The sequence below is a fragment of the Oncorhynchus gorbuscha genome, linkage group LG04, assembly GCF_021184085.1.
Source record: "Oncorhynchus gorbuscha isolate QuinsamMale2020 ecotype Even-year linkage group LG04, OgorEven_v1.0, whole genome shotgun sequence".
Classification (NCBI taxonomy): domain Eukaryota; kingdom Metazoa; phylum Chordata; class Actinopteri; order Salmoniformes; family Salmonidae; genus Oncorhynchus; species Oncorhynchus gorbuscha.
Genome location: NC_060176.1, coordinates 41,382,828 through 41,398,816, shown reverse-complemented (window position 1 = coordinate 41,398,816; position 15,989 = coordinate 41,382,828). Strand labels below are relative to the sequence as shown.

The 15,989-nt window shown below is 44.6% G+C and overlaps 1 protein-coding gene across 1 annotated transcript; it reads left to right on the top strand.

Moving 5' to 3' along the window:
- Positions 1 to 4,809: 4,809 nt before the first annotated feature.
- On the top strand, positions 4,810 to 11,686 carry c7a (complement component 7a). The gene is made up of 17 exons (XM_046346798.1): positions 4,810 to 4,945; positions 5,114 to 5,254; positions 5,389 to 5,530; positions 5,679 to 5,826; positions 5,976 to 6,114; positions 6,258 to 6,401; positions 6,687 to 6,930; positions 7,269 to 7,388; positions 7,679 to 7,845; positions 8,088 to 8,316; positions 8,553 to 8,727; positions 8,990 to 9,077; positions 9,369 to 9,501; positions 10,051 to 10,239; positions 10,399 to 10,501; positions 10,771 to 10,955; positions 11,287 to 11,686. The coding sequence occupies exons 1-17, from the start codon at positions 4,940 to 4,942 to the stop codon at positions 11,469 to 11,471; spliced, it is 2,538 nt and encodes an 845-aa protein (XP_046202754.1). The 5' UTR covers positions 4,810 to 4,939; the 3' UTR covers positions 11,472 to 11,686.
- Positions 11,687 to 15,989: the final 4,303 nt, after the last annotated feature.

Sequence of the window (15,989 nt, the reverse complement as noted above, 5' to 3'; positions counted from 1 at the left end):
CCTGAGCCCTAGGACTATGCCTCGGGACTACCTGGCATGATAACTCCTTGCTGTCCCCAGTCCACCTGGCTGTGCTGCTGCTCCAGTTTCAACTGTTCTGCCTGCGGCTATGGAACCCTGACCTGTTCACTGGATGTGCTACCTGTCCCAGACCTACTGTTTTCAACTCTCTAGAGACAGCAGGAGCGGTAGAGATACTCTTAATAATCCGCTATGAAAAGCCAACTGACATTTTCTCCTGAGGTGCTGACTTGCTGCACCCTCGACAACTACTGTGATTATTATTATTTGACCATGCTGGTCATTTATGAATGGGGTACTGTGTGCAGGTGGGTGAATTCAGGGTGTACCACAACAAAATGTGAATAAGTAAAGAGGCATGAATACTTTCTGAAGTCACTGTAGCTGAGTCACATCACACACTACACATAAGGCTACATTCAGGGGTTAAATTGGGAATTCAGAGGGTTAGAATTCATTTTTTAGGCTAACACCATAGAGAATGATAGAGGCCTCTGGTGGGATTGAGGGCTTCCAACCATTTTAAAGCAGTCAAAGTAATCAACTGGGTGGAGATTCCTATGAGTTGTAGCCTTAATGATACTGCTCATGCTGTCGCAGATGCTATAATGGCACAGATATGAAGATGAGTCCTCTATCTAGCTCTATGGCTAACCCTAACAACTTCATGTCCACTCTCCAGCTCAACCCTAAACGTAGCTTCATATCCACTTCCCAGCTCAACCCCTAGCCATAAACCTATCCATAACCCTGAACCTGTCATGTTTTGTCATTTATTATCTTGTCTTGTCCCTGTGCTTCCCATTCTATTCGTTTCCCTCTGCTGGTCTTATTAGGTTCTTTCCCTCTTTCTATCCCTCTCTCTCCCCCTCCCTCTCTCACTCTCTCGCTCTCTCTTCTCTCTATCGTTCCGTTCCTGCTCCCAGCTGTTCCTATTCCCTAATCAATCATTTAGTCTTCCCACACCTGTTCCCGTTCCCGATCCTTTCCCCTGATTAGAGTCCCTATTTCTTCCTTTGTGTTCCGTTCCTGTCCTGTCGGTTCCTTGTCTAGAATTCACCGTGCTGTGTTTGTGTATCGCCCTGTCGTGTCGTGTTTTCCTCAGATGCTGCGTGGTGAGCAGGTGTCTGAGTCTGTCTGGTTCAAGTGCCTTCCCGAGGCAACCTGCTGTTCACCTGCTGTTCAAGATCGAGTCTCCAGTTTGTCCTCGTCATTTCGAGTGAAAGTTGTGTTTTTTGTTTGTATTTACTTTACTGGATTAAAGACTCTGTTTTCGCCAAGTCGCTTTTGGGTCCTCTTTCACCTGCATGACAGAACCAGTTACAGTGTATGACAGACAGACTGAAAGACATGCAGGCAGGAAGGCAGACAGACTGCCTGATGGACAGACAGACAGAAAGACTGCCAGACGAGAGGGGATACATTCACATCCCTAGTCAAATATGAGATGCATATTCCAGCAGAGTTCCCACCTGCTTATTCAGAGCAACCAGTATACTGGCAGCCTGCAGGGGATAGATATGCATACAAACTTGCCAGCTGCCTCCTCCTTCAAGGACACACTGACAGCTGATCTATGTCCACAATTATAAGTGGATGTAGTTTCCACACACTTGCACATTCCTGTACGCTCCCTCCATAACAAAGTCGGGGATCCATTCTGCATTTCTTTATGGAGGCTTTATTCAAAACTATACTAGAAGGCTATTTCATGGCTATTTCATGAGAAGCCTATTTCATGGCTATTTCATGAGAAGGCTATTTCATGAGTAATTATCAGTTTAGAGTGTAGAACTTGGCAACACTGTGTGTGTGTGTGTGTGTGTGTGTGTGTGTGTGTGTGTGTGTGTGTGTGTGTGTGTGTGTGTGTGTGTGTGTGTGTGTGTGTGTGTGTGTGTGTGTGTGTGTGTGTGTGTGTGTGTGTGTGTGTGTGTGTGTGTATGTCTGTAGCTCGGAGTTAAAGATCCTCAGTGGTCAAACCTTGTCACATGAAGCGATATATTTAAAGGTATATTCAATGATATGACATCTATATATATACATCCACATAAACAGCAGGACAACTGCCTTCTTACAGACGTCAACAACAACAACACAATTCAAACCAAAAAAAGGCAACTTTGTCAACATACATACTTGACCCCGCACACTGTAATTGGTGGAGATGCCAGCAGTGCCAGACATGTGAGGGGGAAACAGATCTCTGTTGCCCTCCAGTGTTTCTTATCTCAGGCAGCAAATGCATTGGGGCAGGCACATACAATTGGACTATTGTTGAGTAATAGTCTAAAACTGCTTCCTCTCTCTGTGTGTTCTTTCCCTTGCCTGCACTGACAAATGACAACTGGGAAGGTGAAATACCTGCTTGACGTCCTCCATATTGCTTTACCTTATTCTCTATTTTCAGAGGAAACGAGGAAACCACTTTAGACTGTTTCTCTTTCAGAATTATAGTTGTATTATCCTAGGGTCACAAAGAGAGAGGTTTTGGCAGAAAAACTGTGATGCAATACTGTATGTTCTCCTTCTCCACAGGAATCTCTCTCTCTCTCTCTCTCTCTCTCTCTCTCTCTCTCTCTCTCTCTCTCTCTCTCTCTCTCTCTCTCTCTCTCTCTCTCTCTCTCTGTCCAACACATTGTAAATAAATCTCCTGGTTCCTTGGAAAGGAGAAAAAAAAGTTCCTTACAAGAATCCCTTCCCACAAGTATCTGACCCCTTTGGGGGAAGGGGTCAGTGTGTGTGTGTGTGTGTGTGTGTGTGTGTGTGTGTGTGTGTGTGTGTGTGTGTGTGTGTGTGTGTGTGTGTGTGTGTGTGTGTGTGTGTGTGTGTGTGTGTGTGTGTGTGTGTGTGTGTGTGTGTGTGTGTGTGTGTGTGTGTGTGTGTGTGTGTGTGTGTGTGTGTGTGTGTGTGTGTGTGCGTGCGTCTATGTCTGTAGCTCGGAGTTAAAGATCCTCAGTGGTCAAACCTTGTCACATGAAACTATATATTTAAAGGTATATTCAATGATATGACATCCACATAAACAGCAGGACAACTGCCTTCTTACAGACGTCAACAACAACAACACAATTCAAACCAAAAAAAAAGGCAACTTTGTCAACATACATACTTGACCCCGCACACTGTAATTGGTGGAGATGCCAGCAGTGCCAGACATGTGAGGGGGAAACAGATCTCTGTTGCCCTCCAGTGTTTCTTATCTCAGGCAGCAAATGCATTGGGGCAGGCACATACATTTGGACTATTGTTGAGTAATAGTCTAAAACTGCTTCCTCTCTCTGTGTGTTCTTTCCCTTGCCTGCACTGACAAATGACAACTGGGAAGGTGAAATACCTGCTTGACGTCCTCCATATTGCTTTACCTTATTCTCTATTTTCAGAGGAAACGAGGAAACCACTTTAGACTGTTTCTCTTTCAGAATTATAGTTGTATTATCCTAGGGTCACAAAGAGAGAGGTTTTGGCAGAAAATCTGTGATGCAATACTATATGTTCGTTCTCCTTCTCCACATGAATCTCTCTCTCTCTCTCTCTCTCTCTCTCTCTCTCTCTCTCTCTCTCTCTCTCTCTCTCTCTCTCTCTCTCTCTCTCTCTCTCTCTCTCTCTCTCTCTCTCTCTGTCCAACACATTGTAAATAAATCTCCTGGTTCCTTGGAAAGGAGAAAAAAAAGTTCCTTACCAGAATCCCTTCCCACAAGTATCTGACCCCTTTGGGGCAGGGGTCAGGTGTGTGTGTGTGTGTGTGTGTGTGTGTGTGTGTGTGTGTGTGTGTGTGTGTGTGTGTGTGTGTGTGCGTGCGTGCGTGCGTGCGTGCGTGCGTGCGTGCGTGCGTGCGTGCGTGCGTGCGTGCGTGCGTGTGTTTGTGTGTGCGTCTATGTCTGTAGCTCGGAGTTAAAGATCCTCAGTGGTCAAACCTTGTCACATGAAGCGATATATTTAAAGGTATATTCAATGATATGACATCCACATAAACAGCAGGACAACTGCCTTCTTACAGACGTCAACAACAACAACACAATTCAAACCAAAAAAAGGCAACTTTGTCAACATACATACTTGACACCGCACACTGTAATTGGTGGAGATGCCAGCAGTGCCAGACATGTGAGGGGGAAACAGATCTCTGTTGCCCTCCAGTGTTTCTTATCTCAGGCAGCAAATGCATTGGGGCAGGCACATACAATTGGACTATTGTTGAGTAATAGTCTAAAACTGCTTCCTCTCTCTGTGTGTTCTTTCCCTTGCCTGCACTGACAAATGACAACTGGGAAGGTGAAATACCTGCTTGATGTCCTCCATATTGCTTTACCTTATTCTCTATTTTCAGAGGAAACGAGGAAACCACTTTAGACTGTTTCTCTTTCAGAATTATAGTTGTATTATCCTAGGGTCACAAAGAGAGAGGTTTTGGCAGAAAAACTGTGATGCAATACTGTATGTTCTCCTTCTCCACAGGAATCTCTCTCTCTCTCTCTCTCTCTGTCCAACACATTGTAAATAAATCTCCTGGTTCCTTGGAAAGGAGAAAAAAAAGTTCCTTACAAGAATCCCTTCCCACAAGTATCTGACCCCTTTGGGGGAAGGGGTCAGGTGTGTGTGTGTGTGTGTGTGTGTGTGTGTGTGTGTGTGTGTGTGTGTGTGTGTGTGTGTGTGTGTGTGTGTGTGTGTGTGTGTGTGTGTGTGTGTGTGTGTGTGTGTGTGTGTGTGTGTGTGTGTGTGTGTGTGTGTGTGTGTGTGTGTGTGTGTGTGTGTGTGTTTGCGTGTGTTTGCGTGCGAGCGAGAGAGAGAGAGAGAGAGAGAGAGAGAGAGAGAGAGAGAGAGAGAGAGAGAGAGAGAGAGAGAGAGAGAGAGAGAGAGAGAGAGAAATATAATACTCTGGAATGTCCACAGCCACAGAAAGCTCATTCAAACTCTCAACATGAAGGTAGGATGATTCACATCGATACACTATTTACTCCTTCTAATATACTCAGTTGATTTCGCAGGTAAAAACAATATTGTTGTATAGTCGTTAGGAATTTAGACTCAGGCTGTTGGAAAGTTGTGAAATACAAAACAGAATTGAATTGCAGCATTCCTCTCCTCTCCTTAGGATCGTCTGTCAGTCTCTCTGATCTGTCTGTCATGGCTCTTCTTTGGGATGTTCTCACCCAGTAATTGTGTGGAGCCAGTGCATTGCCAGTGGGGATCCTACGGAGACTGGTCAGAGTGTGATGGCTGCACTAAAACACAGGTTAGAAATCAAACCAATCATCCGAAGTCATGCCTGTGAGCTCCACTGGACTCATGAATGGCAACCAAGTAGCATACAGTGTATTCCCCTTTATTGAAATTAGACCAATGTTGGGGTATATCGATGTGTTTTAGTCTAGGACTCGTGCCATGGTGGTATATGCCCAGTTTGGGGGGAGCCCATGCAGTGGAGGGTCCACTCAGACCCAGCCCTGTGAGACTGCTCGAGGCTGCCCCCTGAAGGAAGGCTGTGGAGGGAGGTTCCGCTGCCGCTCAGGTAATTAAATCAAACTTTATTAACAATGCATTTCAAATCCTCAGTAAGTTTTACAACAGAATGTAAAATAGAGTCAGTAAGAAAAATGCTGAGCACAGAACATGAAATATTAACATGCGTGCGTGTGTGTGTTTCCTGGGTGCTACAGGGAAGTGTATCAGCCAGTCTATGGTGTGTAATGGAGATCAGGACTGTGAGGAAGACAACCAGGATGAACTGAAGTGTGGCCCAGACAAGACATTCCCTGTTTGTAACAATGACAAACCACCACCCAATGTTGAGCAACTAGGACTGGGGTGAGAGCTGGGGTATCATTCTCTCCTTCATCCCCTCCCCCGCTCTCACTCTCTCGCTCGCTCTCTTTCTCTCGCGCATTCTCTCACACACACACACACAATCCTGGGCATCTGTGGTGATGTGCGGTGCCTTCTCCTTGAATTTCCAGATTTGATGCAGTGACAGGAAAACAGAGAGGAAGTGTGATCAACACTAAGAGCTATGGAGGCCAGTGCAGGACTGTCTTCAGTGGGGACAACAAGGTCCTCTACAGGCTGCCCCAGAGCACTCTGAGGTACAACTTTGAGGTAAAAAGTCCCACAGTTAACATACTTGTGAAAATAAACATTTGTAAAGAGAGCACATAGGACTGAATATATGTGAGAATAGAAATTGCAACAGGGTGATCAAATTAAGATCCTACATCTGTCTATGATTCCTATCTGTACAGGTCAAAGTTCAGAATGATTTCAGTGATGAATTCTACACCAGCTCCTGGTCCTACGCCAAGGACGTAGTCAAGAGAGAGACAACGACGGGTACAACCACAGGATTCAACAACTATGACTTACATAAGACGGAGGAAAAAAACAGGGTCTGTTGGAGCTGCATGATGAAATGTCTTCTATAAATCTTAGTTTTAATTAGGAGATATGCTGAGCTTAAGAGATGCCTTTCTACAGACCCCTGACCTTTGCAATAGCAGTGCATGTGTGAGGAGGACTGTACCTGATATCCATTGTTATCATTGTTTTCATTCATTGCCTTCCAGAGTTTAGAATTATTGACTCATTATTTAATCTACTTAAAACAAATATTTTCCAAAACTGTGATAAAGGTATTGTGAGATGATCTATTTTGGTTTGTTTTTGCTCTGTAGAACAACCACCTATTGGTGGTAAAGAACAACGTGGAGGTGGCTCAGTTCCAGAACCATGCCCCAGGATACCTCTCTCTGTCTGAGGAGTTCTGGAAGGTTCTGGCCACGCTCCCTACTGTGTACGACTACGCTACCTATAGGATGGTGGTGGAGAGGTTTGGAACCCACTACCTGTCTGAGGGGACCCTGGGTGGATACTTCCACGCCTTACTCAGCATCGACCAGGAAACAGCCACACAGATGGGTGAGACAATTGAGGCAACTCCAGCTGAGACTGAGGCTGCCCTAATGTTGACACTGCAGGCATATCATTCTTGTGACAACAGTAGTGGGAGTAACAGTGCAATAGCTTGAACACATCAACTCTGTTGGTTTACACTGCTTGGTCCAATGGCCCAAGTGGTTGGAAGATGAGGCTCGCAACAGATGGTGAAGAAGACTTTGAACAAAGTAAATCATAGCGGTTGAATCAAGCCGTCAGAGCTGAATTGGATGTCCTTTTATATAGTATAGTTTGGTTCCAACTTTTCCTTGGCAAGTGCTGATTTGTTGTTGTTACCGTTCTCCCTTCTGCTTCTGCAGCCAAGGTCACGTGGAAGTATAATGAGTGTACCAAGACCAAACACCGGATTCTGTTCATTTCATGGACAACCGAGAAATGTAGAAAGGATGAAAAGGAATATACACTACCCAACCCCCCATGTAAGTTTATTTAAGCAACAATGTAAAAACCAAAATAATTGACGATGTACAATGTAAGATGTGTGAAATTTTACAATGGCTATCAAGTGGTCTCTTACTGTAATTCTGAAGGCTCAAGACTCAATGGAATCAAATGAATCAACAGTATTTATTGATATTTACAGTCAATATACTATATATATTCACCATACAGAAGCCCTTGTGGTCGCTCATCATGCAATGTAACTGTACAAGCTTCCGCCACGAAATCCTGACCACTCTAATCACTGATGCCTTTATTGCTTTAATAGCCATCAAGAGGTCTGACACGGTAAAGAAGGTGGATGTGGAGGGAGGGGCCACTGCACACATTGCAGCCCTCAAGGCTCTGGACCTCAGCACTCCAGGTAGAAACTGGGATATGTACAAGAACTGGGCGGAGTCTGTGCGGACCTTCCCTGCAGTCATCAAACGAAAGGTGAGAGAGGTACAGGAGAAAGATTATTGGTGGATGAAAACGATATCTGAGCCGGCGTCATTGGTTGAGGGCAAAGCCGTGAATTACACAAGGTAGAGCAAAACAGGTTAAGTAATGAAATGCTACATTTAAAAAGGACTACAGAGTCACGTTACAGCTTTTGAAACAATAGTTCATCCTTTTGTCTTGGGAAAAGGTTTGCTATATTGGTTCCTCCCTGTGTTTGGTGTGAATGGTTCCAGATGAGGCCTCTTTATGAGTTGGTGAAGGAGGTGCAGTGTGCTGGGATGAAGAGGCTCCACTTGAAGCGTGCCATAGAGCAGTACCTGAATGAGAGGCACCCATGCCGCTGCAAGCCCTGCAGGAACAACGGCCTAGTAGTGATGGCTGGGGATAAGTGTAGCTGCATCTGTAAACCTGGGACAGACGGACTGGCCTGTGAGAAGGGGAAGGAGGTGGAGGGGCAGGAGGGTAGGTGATATTTGACACGTTGTGTGGATACTCCAGATGATGGCATTTGTGTATTCATTTCTCGCAAACTTGAAGTTTGCTTGGGCGCTTTTGCAGGCATTCTCTACATTCACATCCAGATTACATATGGACCCATATCTCCTCTCTCTCCGCCCTTCCTTTCCCTTTCACTCTGTGTCCTTCTTTCACCCCAACTCTACATTCCATCACTCTCTCTGTCCCCCTCCCTCCCTAAGGGGTGATACATGGCAGCTGGTCTTGCTGGTCTGGCTGGACTTCTTGCTCCGGAGGTCAGAGGTCACGAACACGTGCATGCAGTAACCCCGCCCCTCAGAGAGGCGGCCATCACTGCAACGGAGAGTTCAGGGAGACGACAGGCTGCGATGACGACCAAGACCTGCAATACCTCCAGTCAGAACTACTGCTGCTTCTCTACTTACTTAGTGATACGACTTTATACATGAACACTACACAACAAATAAATGACAAGGCATACTTAACGATAACAAAGACAGCTGACAAGGAAAAACTCTGTCGTTTTGCTCCTGAACAAGGCAGTTAACCCACTGTGTTCTTAACTGGCTTGCCGAGTTAAATAAAGGTACAAGTGAAAAAGTATTATCCCACTGTTACTGACCTTGCTGAATGCCTGTTTGTTTGTGATTAATTCCAGGACCATGGAGCCTCAGTGCTTTGACCTGACCGTCCCACCTAAGGAGACTTGCAGGAGCCCACCTCCTCTCCCTAATGGCTATGTCCTGGTAGGAATTGATGGACAGATAACCACTAATCTGTCTGTTTCCTTCAGTCCCACTGCTGGAGAGATACAGGGCATGCAGGCTTTTGCTCTAACCTTGCACTAACACAACTGATTCAGGGATTCAACTAATCCCAATGTCGTTGTGCAAGGCTGGCTCCAAAAGCCTGAAAATCATCCTGCTGTTTTGTAGCCATTTCAACCTCCTTATTATAACACCGTTCCTCCGTTTGTAGATATCGTCATCTGGATAGGTTGGACTGTGTTTGACCATAATCTGTGCTATTAAACTCAGGATCCAAAAGATGTGTATCTGGTGGGCAGTAAGATTGAATACACCTGCATAGAGGGCTACCATCTGATTGGAATAAGGATCGCAGAGTGCACTGTTGCTCTGACATGGAGCACACCTTTCAAAGAGTGCAAGAGTAAGTAGTGCTTCAGTGACAACAGCCCTCTGCATTTGCGCCATTTTGAATTGTCAAGAGATTGAAGCTGGAATCCGCATTGGGGGGAAAAAGCGCCACTGGTTTCCCCAGGCACTTTCGTTATTGTGTTGTTGTTGTTATTGCACGCACACACACAGGAATCCCTCCCTGGAACACACGCACACACACAGGAATCCTTCCCTGGAACACACGCACACACACAGGAATCCTTCCCTGGAACACACGCACACACACAGGAATCCTTCCCTGGAACACACGCACACACACAGGAATCCTTCCCTGGAACACACGCACACACACAGGAATCCCTCCCTGGAACACACACACACACACACACAGGAATCCCTCCCTGGAACACACGCACACACACAGGAATCCCTCCCTGGAACACACGCACACACACAGGAATGCCTCCCTGGAACACACGCACACACACAGGAATCCTTCCCTGGAACACACGCACACGCACACGTACACACAAAACCAAACACACACATCATTATGATAACTTCCCTCACCTTCATTCAGGCTCCAGGTGCCATGTCCCATCCCTTCTAAATGATGTCACAGGCTCTCCCTGGCAGCCCACCTATGACATAGGGGAACGTATCCCACTGTCCTGCCCTGAGGGGAGACACATAGTGGGAGACAAAGAGATCATCTGTGACTCCAGTCTGCACTGGTCACCGGACCCCAACACCATCACATGTAGCCAGGGTAGGTTGATGCATAATTGTTTCAACTTTGAACTCCTACCCAGATATCAACCTATGTAGAAATGTGTTACTATTTGTCAGTTTACCTGAATGTTGGTATTCTCTACCCTCGGCTAATCCAAATGAAATAACATGTCTTTGTTGTCCTTTATGAATTCAGCACCGAAAACGCTTGATCACCTTGACGGCCCAGCAGGGCAATGCAAACCATGGGAGAAACTTGCCAAAGACAAATGTATCTGCAAAATGCCTTATGAGTGCACGTATGTTTTACCAACCTTTGTCTATATGCAACTTTAACGACTCTAACTACTTGCAGATATAGAGGAAGTAAGCTCCCTTTAATAAATGTGAGAAGTGGCTCCTTTTGACTGCATATTCTGCATACTCTAAATATTCCCTATGCTTTCTCAAATGTCACCATAGGCACAGATCTAAAATCTTGACCATTAGGAGAGGAAACACAAAACTGACCCCACATCAGCAGTTTCAGGGTTTCAGCCCAAGCTAACTATGTTGCTCTTTTGTTCAGGTCTTCTCTACAGGTGTGTGCCAACAATCTTGAGAATGGTCGGACAAATAGACTGAGCGTGTGCAAGATGCACACCTTAAATTGTCTGGGAAGGAGCTACAACCTGGCAGAGGACAGCGCCTGCGAGTGGCCAACCAACACTACTTCACCCTGCACCGACTGCCAGCTATGGGAGACTTGTGACGGTACGACTCCGGTTTAACTTGAATTTAAATTGTATTCAACATTTTTGTTACACAGACAAGTAAAGGCTGTAATATGAATTTCTTTGCTCTTGCACTGTGTGTGTGTGTGTGTGTGTGTGTGTGTGTGTGTGTGTGTGTGTGTGTGTGTGTGTGTGTGTGTGTGTGTGTGTGTGTGTGTGTGTGTGTGTGTGTGTGTGTGTGTGTGTGTGTGTGTGTGTGTGTGTGTGTGTGTGTGTGTGTGTGTGTGTGTGTGTGCGTGTGTGTGTGTTCCCATGTATGTGTGCAAACTGCACCAGTTCTCAAGGCCATTGTCCTTGTCTCCTTCTACCAGGACAAACAAGCCAGTGTCGCTGTAAGGACTGGGCTGAGTGCTCAGATCCAGGGTTGAGTGTCTGTGTCCGTATGGGGGATGATGCTAACAGTGCCACCCAGACACTGAGCGAGTGTGAGGCAGGACTGAGGAGGTGTAAAGGAGAAAAGGTGTCAGTTGTCAGCATACTACCTTGTAGCGCTTAAGAATCGTGTCCTCTCCTCCGACTCACCATGTCTGTGATAATGACAGTTGTTTTACCCTATCTCTGTTTTTTTATATCACTCTTCAAAAGCATTGCTTTGAAGACATTAAAGCCATTGAAGTATATTAACCACCCATTAGACTTGTTCTTTCTGTATGCTTTTTGAATGGATTGATAATGCTTATTTTTGTGCCAATAAACAAAAACAAGTCACAACAGGAGAGTAAGAGCTAATTCTACTCGACCAATGTGTCCGATTTTTTATTTCTTGCCTTATCCAATTTAGAGTTCCATACAATAAATAAACAGTTTGCTTGAACCATTCAAAAGATTGACAAGTCACAGAGGGCAGAAATGTATCTTAGGTAAACATATCATTACATCATAGAATAGCACCACATTCTGCCCACATCTCTCTACATGCTGTTGGTTTAGTATTGGATGTTCTGTACGTGTTGTTCTGTTCCAAATTACCCAGACACCCCTTAATCTGCCAAGAATTCCACTGTGACTGACACTCCATCCCTGTTCTTGACTAGCTGCCTGTTAGCTCTGTGAAAGGCAGGCCAGGCATATGTGTGTGTGTGTGTGTGTGTGTGTGTGTGTGTGTGTGCGTGCGTGCGTGCGTGCGTGCGTGTCCGTGCGAATGCTTGTGTGCACACAAGCTGCAGTACACACTACCATTACACTCAAACCTCCATTACTGGCTGCAAAACAACTTTTCCTTAAATTCAGCAGCACACAGATGTATCAGAGATTGAATGCAGCCACACACACACTTGGAATGATTTACAAAGTAAATATCCAACTATTAAGTTATTATCAAAGATATAAAAGCTGGAATTACAATCAAACCCACACTTTTTACCCAGTGTGTTAACAAAACACTGTCTGCACACACGCACACACGCCTGCAGGCATGCACACACAGTTCTTACTCCGAATTAGGAAATTAAGCATTTCTCATGAATACCTTTCCTATGCACTTCTCAGTAGTTGGTATTCAGATTTATCTTATGAAGGTGCATAACGGGCTCTGCAGATGTGGTCCCATTGCGCACGCTGAATAAATGTTATTCAACCGCTGAAAACTCTTCCAATTGTTGGCCAACAGATTCTCTCCTGGAGTTTTCATTCAATAGGCTTTTCAGTACATTTATCTTAAGCCATCCCTTTAAATACGGTGTACCTTTTAGTTAGGATTTTGCCAAAAGACTAGAATATATCGATAGAACAGGTTCAGAATATTAGGGACCAATGAAAGAAAGCCATTTAAATATGTGCACATTGTTCCAGGGAATTATATTCTGTTTATGCGTGCTTAACTCGGGTCGGAATCAGGCCCAACCTAATATGCAGACACACAGTGACCTCCAGTGGTATGTTCAGTTCTGTGCACTGGTGCAGAAAGCAGCTGGAGACTCATATACACCCTTTTCCCAGCTGCGTCATGAAAAGTTGCACGTACAGTTCCAAATCAGAAAGCGGTTTATTTACATCAAATCAAATGAAAATGTACAGTGCCTTGCGAAAGTATTCGGCCCCCTTGAACTTTGCGACCTTTTGCCACATTTTAGGCTTCAAACATAAAGATATAAAACTATTCTTTTGAGAAGAATCAACAACAAGTGGGACACAATCATGAAGTGGAACGACATTTATTGAATATTTCAAACTTTTTTTAACAAATCAAAAACTGAAAAATTGAGCGTGCAAAATTATTCAGCCCCCTTTACTTTCAGTGCAGCAAACTCTCTCCAGAAGTTCAGTGAGGATCTCTGAATGATCCAATGTTGACCTAAATGACTAATGATGATAAATACAATCCACAAGTCTCCGTATAAATGCACCGGTACTGGGATAGTCTCAGAGGTCCGTTAAAAGCGCAGAGAGCATCATGAAGAACAAGGTACACACCAGGCAGGTCCGAGATACTGTTGTGAAGAAGTTTAAAGCCGGATTTGGATACAAAAATATTTCCCAAGCTTTAAACATCCCAAGGAGCACTGTGCAAGCGATAATATTGAAATGGAAGGAGTATCAGACCACTGCAAATCTACCAAGATCTGGCCGTCCCTCTAAACGTTCAGCTCGTACAAGGAGAAGACTGATCGGAGATGCAGCCAAGAGGCCCATGATCACTCTGGATGAACTGCAGAGATATACAGCTGAGGTGGGACACTCTGTCCATAGGACAACAATCAGTCGTATATTGCACAAATCTGGCCTTTATGGAAGAGTGGCAAGAAGAAAGACATTTCTTAAAGATATCCATAAAAAGTCTCATTTAAAGTTTGCCACAAGCCACCTGGGAGACACACCAAACATGTGGAAGAAGGTGCTCTGGTCAGATGAAACCAAAATTGAACTTTTTGGCAACAATGCAAAACGTTATGTTTGGCGTAAACGCAACACAGCTCATCACCCTGAACACACCATCCCCACTGTCAAACATGGTGGTGGCAGCATCATGGTTTGGGCCTGCTTTTCTTCAGCAGGGACAGGGAAGATGGTTAAAATTGATGGGAAGATGGATGGAGCCAAATACAGGACCATTCTGGAAGAAAACCTGATGGAGTCTGCAAAAGACCTGAGACTGGGACAGAGATTTGTCTTCCAACAAGATAATGATCCAAAACATAAAGCAAATTCTACAATGGAATGGTTCAAAAATAAACATATCCAGGTGTTAGAATGGCCAAGTCAAAGTCCAGACCTGAATCCAATCGAGAATCTGTGGAAAGAACTGAAAACTGCTGTTCACAAATGCTCTCCATCCAACCTCACTGAGCTCGAGCTGTTTTGCAAGGAGGAATGGGAAAACATTTCAGTCTCTCGATATGCAAAACTGATAGAGACATACCCCAAGCGACTTACAGCTGTAATCGCAGCAAAAGGTGACGCTAGAAAGTATTAACTTAAGGGGGCTGAATAATTTTGCACGCCCAATTTTTCAGTTTTTGATTTGTTAAAAAAGTTTGAAATATCCAATAAATGTCGTTCCACTTCATGATTGTGTCCCACTTGTTGTTGATTCTTCACAAAAAAATACAGTTTTATATCTTTATGTTTGAAGCCTGAAATGTGGCAAAAGGTTGCAAAGTTCAAGGGGGCCGAATACTTTCGCAAGGCACTGTATGTAAATACAATCACGTCCGACTTTAGATGCAGCTCATACAAGTTAGCGAACACGTAATCAATTGGTTATCATCTACACCATCGCAGATGTCATCGAAGGCTTGATTACCTAGCAAGCTGCCAATCTAGCAAGCCAGCAAGCAGGGGAAAATATTACAAATGGAGCTAAATAAAGCCAGGAGAATAATATACTTGTTAAACATAGCTATAGCCATCAGTCTTGTGTGTTTACATCACTCATTGGTCATCACTCATTGCTAAGTTTGTCAAGGTCAAGAGTTTATAAGCTACTGCAGGGCTTTTTATTGCATGCATATGCTTGCATCGCTTGAACGTGACATTTGCTTATGAACAAAAAATGTATCTCTATACTGCAAGACTGGCATGGCCAATAGAGGAGTTGACTAACAGAGGCAGAATAATAGAAGAAAAAACACTCAATGACAATAGTGTTTTTACTTATGTTGTAGCTAAATGAGGGCCTATCCCCAATAGGCTAGCCAATGTATAATTTGAACAATGGATGTCCAATATTTCTTCCAAAATACTGCATATTTTTGTCCTGTAATTCACCAGGCCAGCTGGACCTTCTCAGTGGGCTTGGCTGTGCTGACCTCAGGCAGACATGTGTGTCTGTGTGTAGGGGAGTGGAGGGTGGGGGCAGTGGGGTGTGTGTGTGTGTGTGTGTGTGTGTGTGTGTGTGTGTGTGTGTGTGTGTGTGTGTGTGTGTGTGTGTGTGTGTGTGTGTGTGTGTGTGTGTGTGTGTGTGTGTGTGTGTGTGTGTGTGTGTGTGTGTGTGTGTGTGTGTGTGTGCGTGAGTGCGTGCGTGCGTGCGTGCGTGTGTGTGTGCGTGCGTGCGTGCGTGCGTACGTGTGGGTGCGGCTTGCAACATCTGTCCGACCCATGTGAGAGAGTGATACCAAACATTTTTGTTTCAAGCGAGCAATGTACCAGAGCACGAACCCTTGTCCTGAGACGCCCTTGTGGGATTTTTTCCCAGACAAATTGTCTTCTCATTACTTCCTGTATCATTGAGGGAAGGAAATACATTGGTTCTGATCATTTGGATTAGCCCAGTATCAATCTAAACTTGACACATGATTCTGAGGATTTCTTATAACATTTGTATTCAAATTGATAATCTCTAGATGTTCACATGACATTACGTTGTATCTTCACATCTGTTGGCTAAATCTAAACTGAGCCTATGAGTTTGAATATGGATGAGCTGTCTCCACCCAGCGGATAGAACACTCCTTCACAGGAATCTGGGCTTCTGGGCCATTTGGGAATTGATGCATGGGACAGTGCACACTGTCATTGGGACAATGATGTAGACAACAGGGAAACAACACAAAGATCTTAAAGCATGCCACTGAGA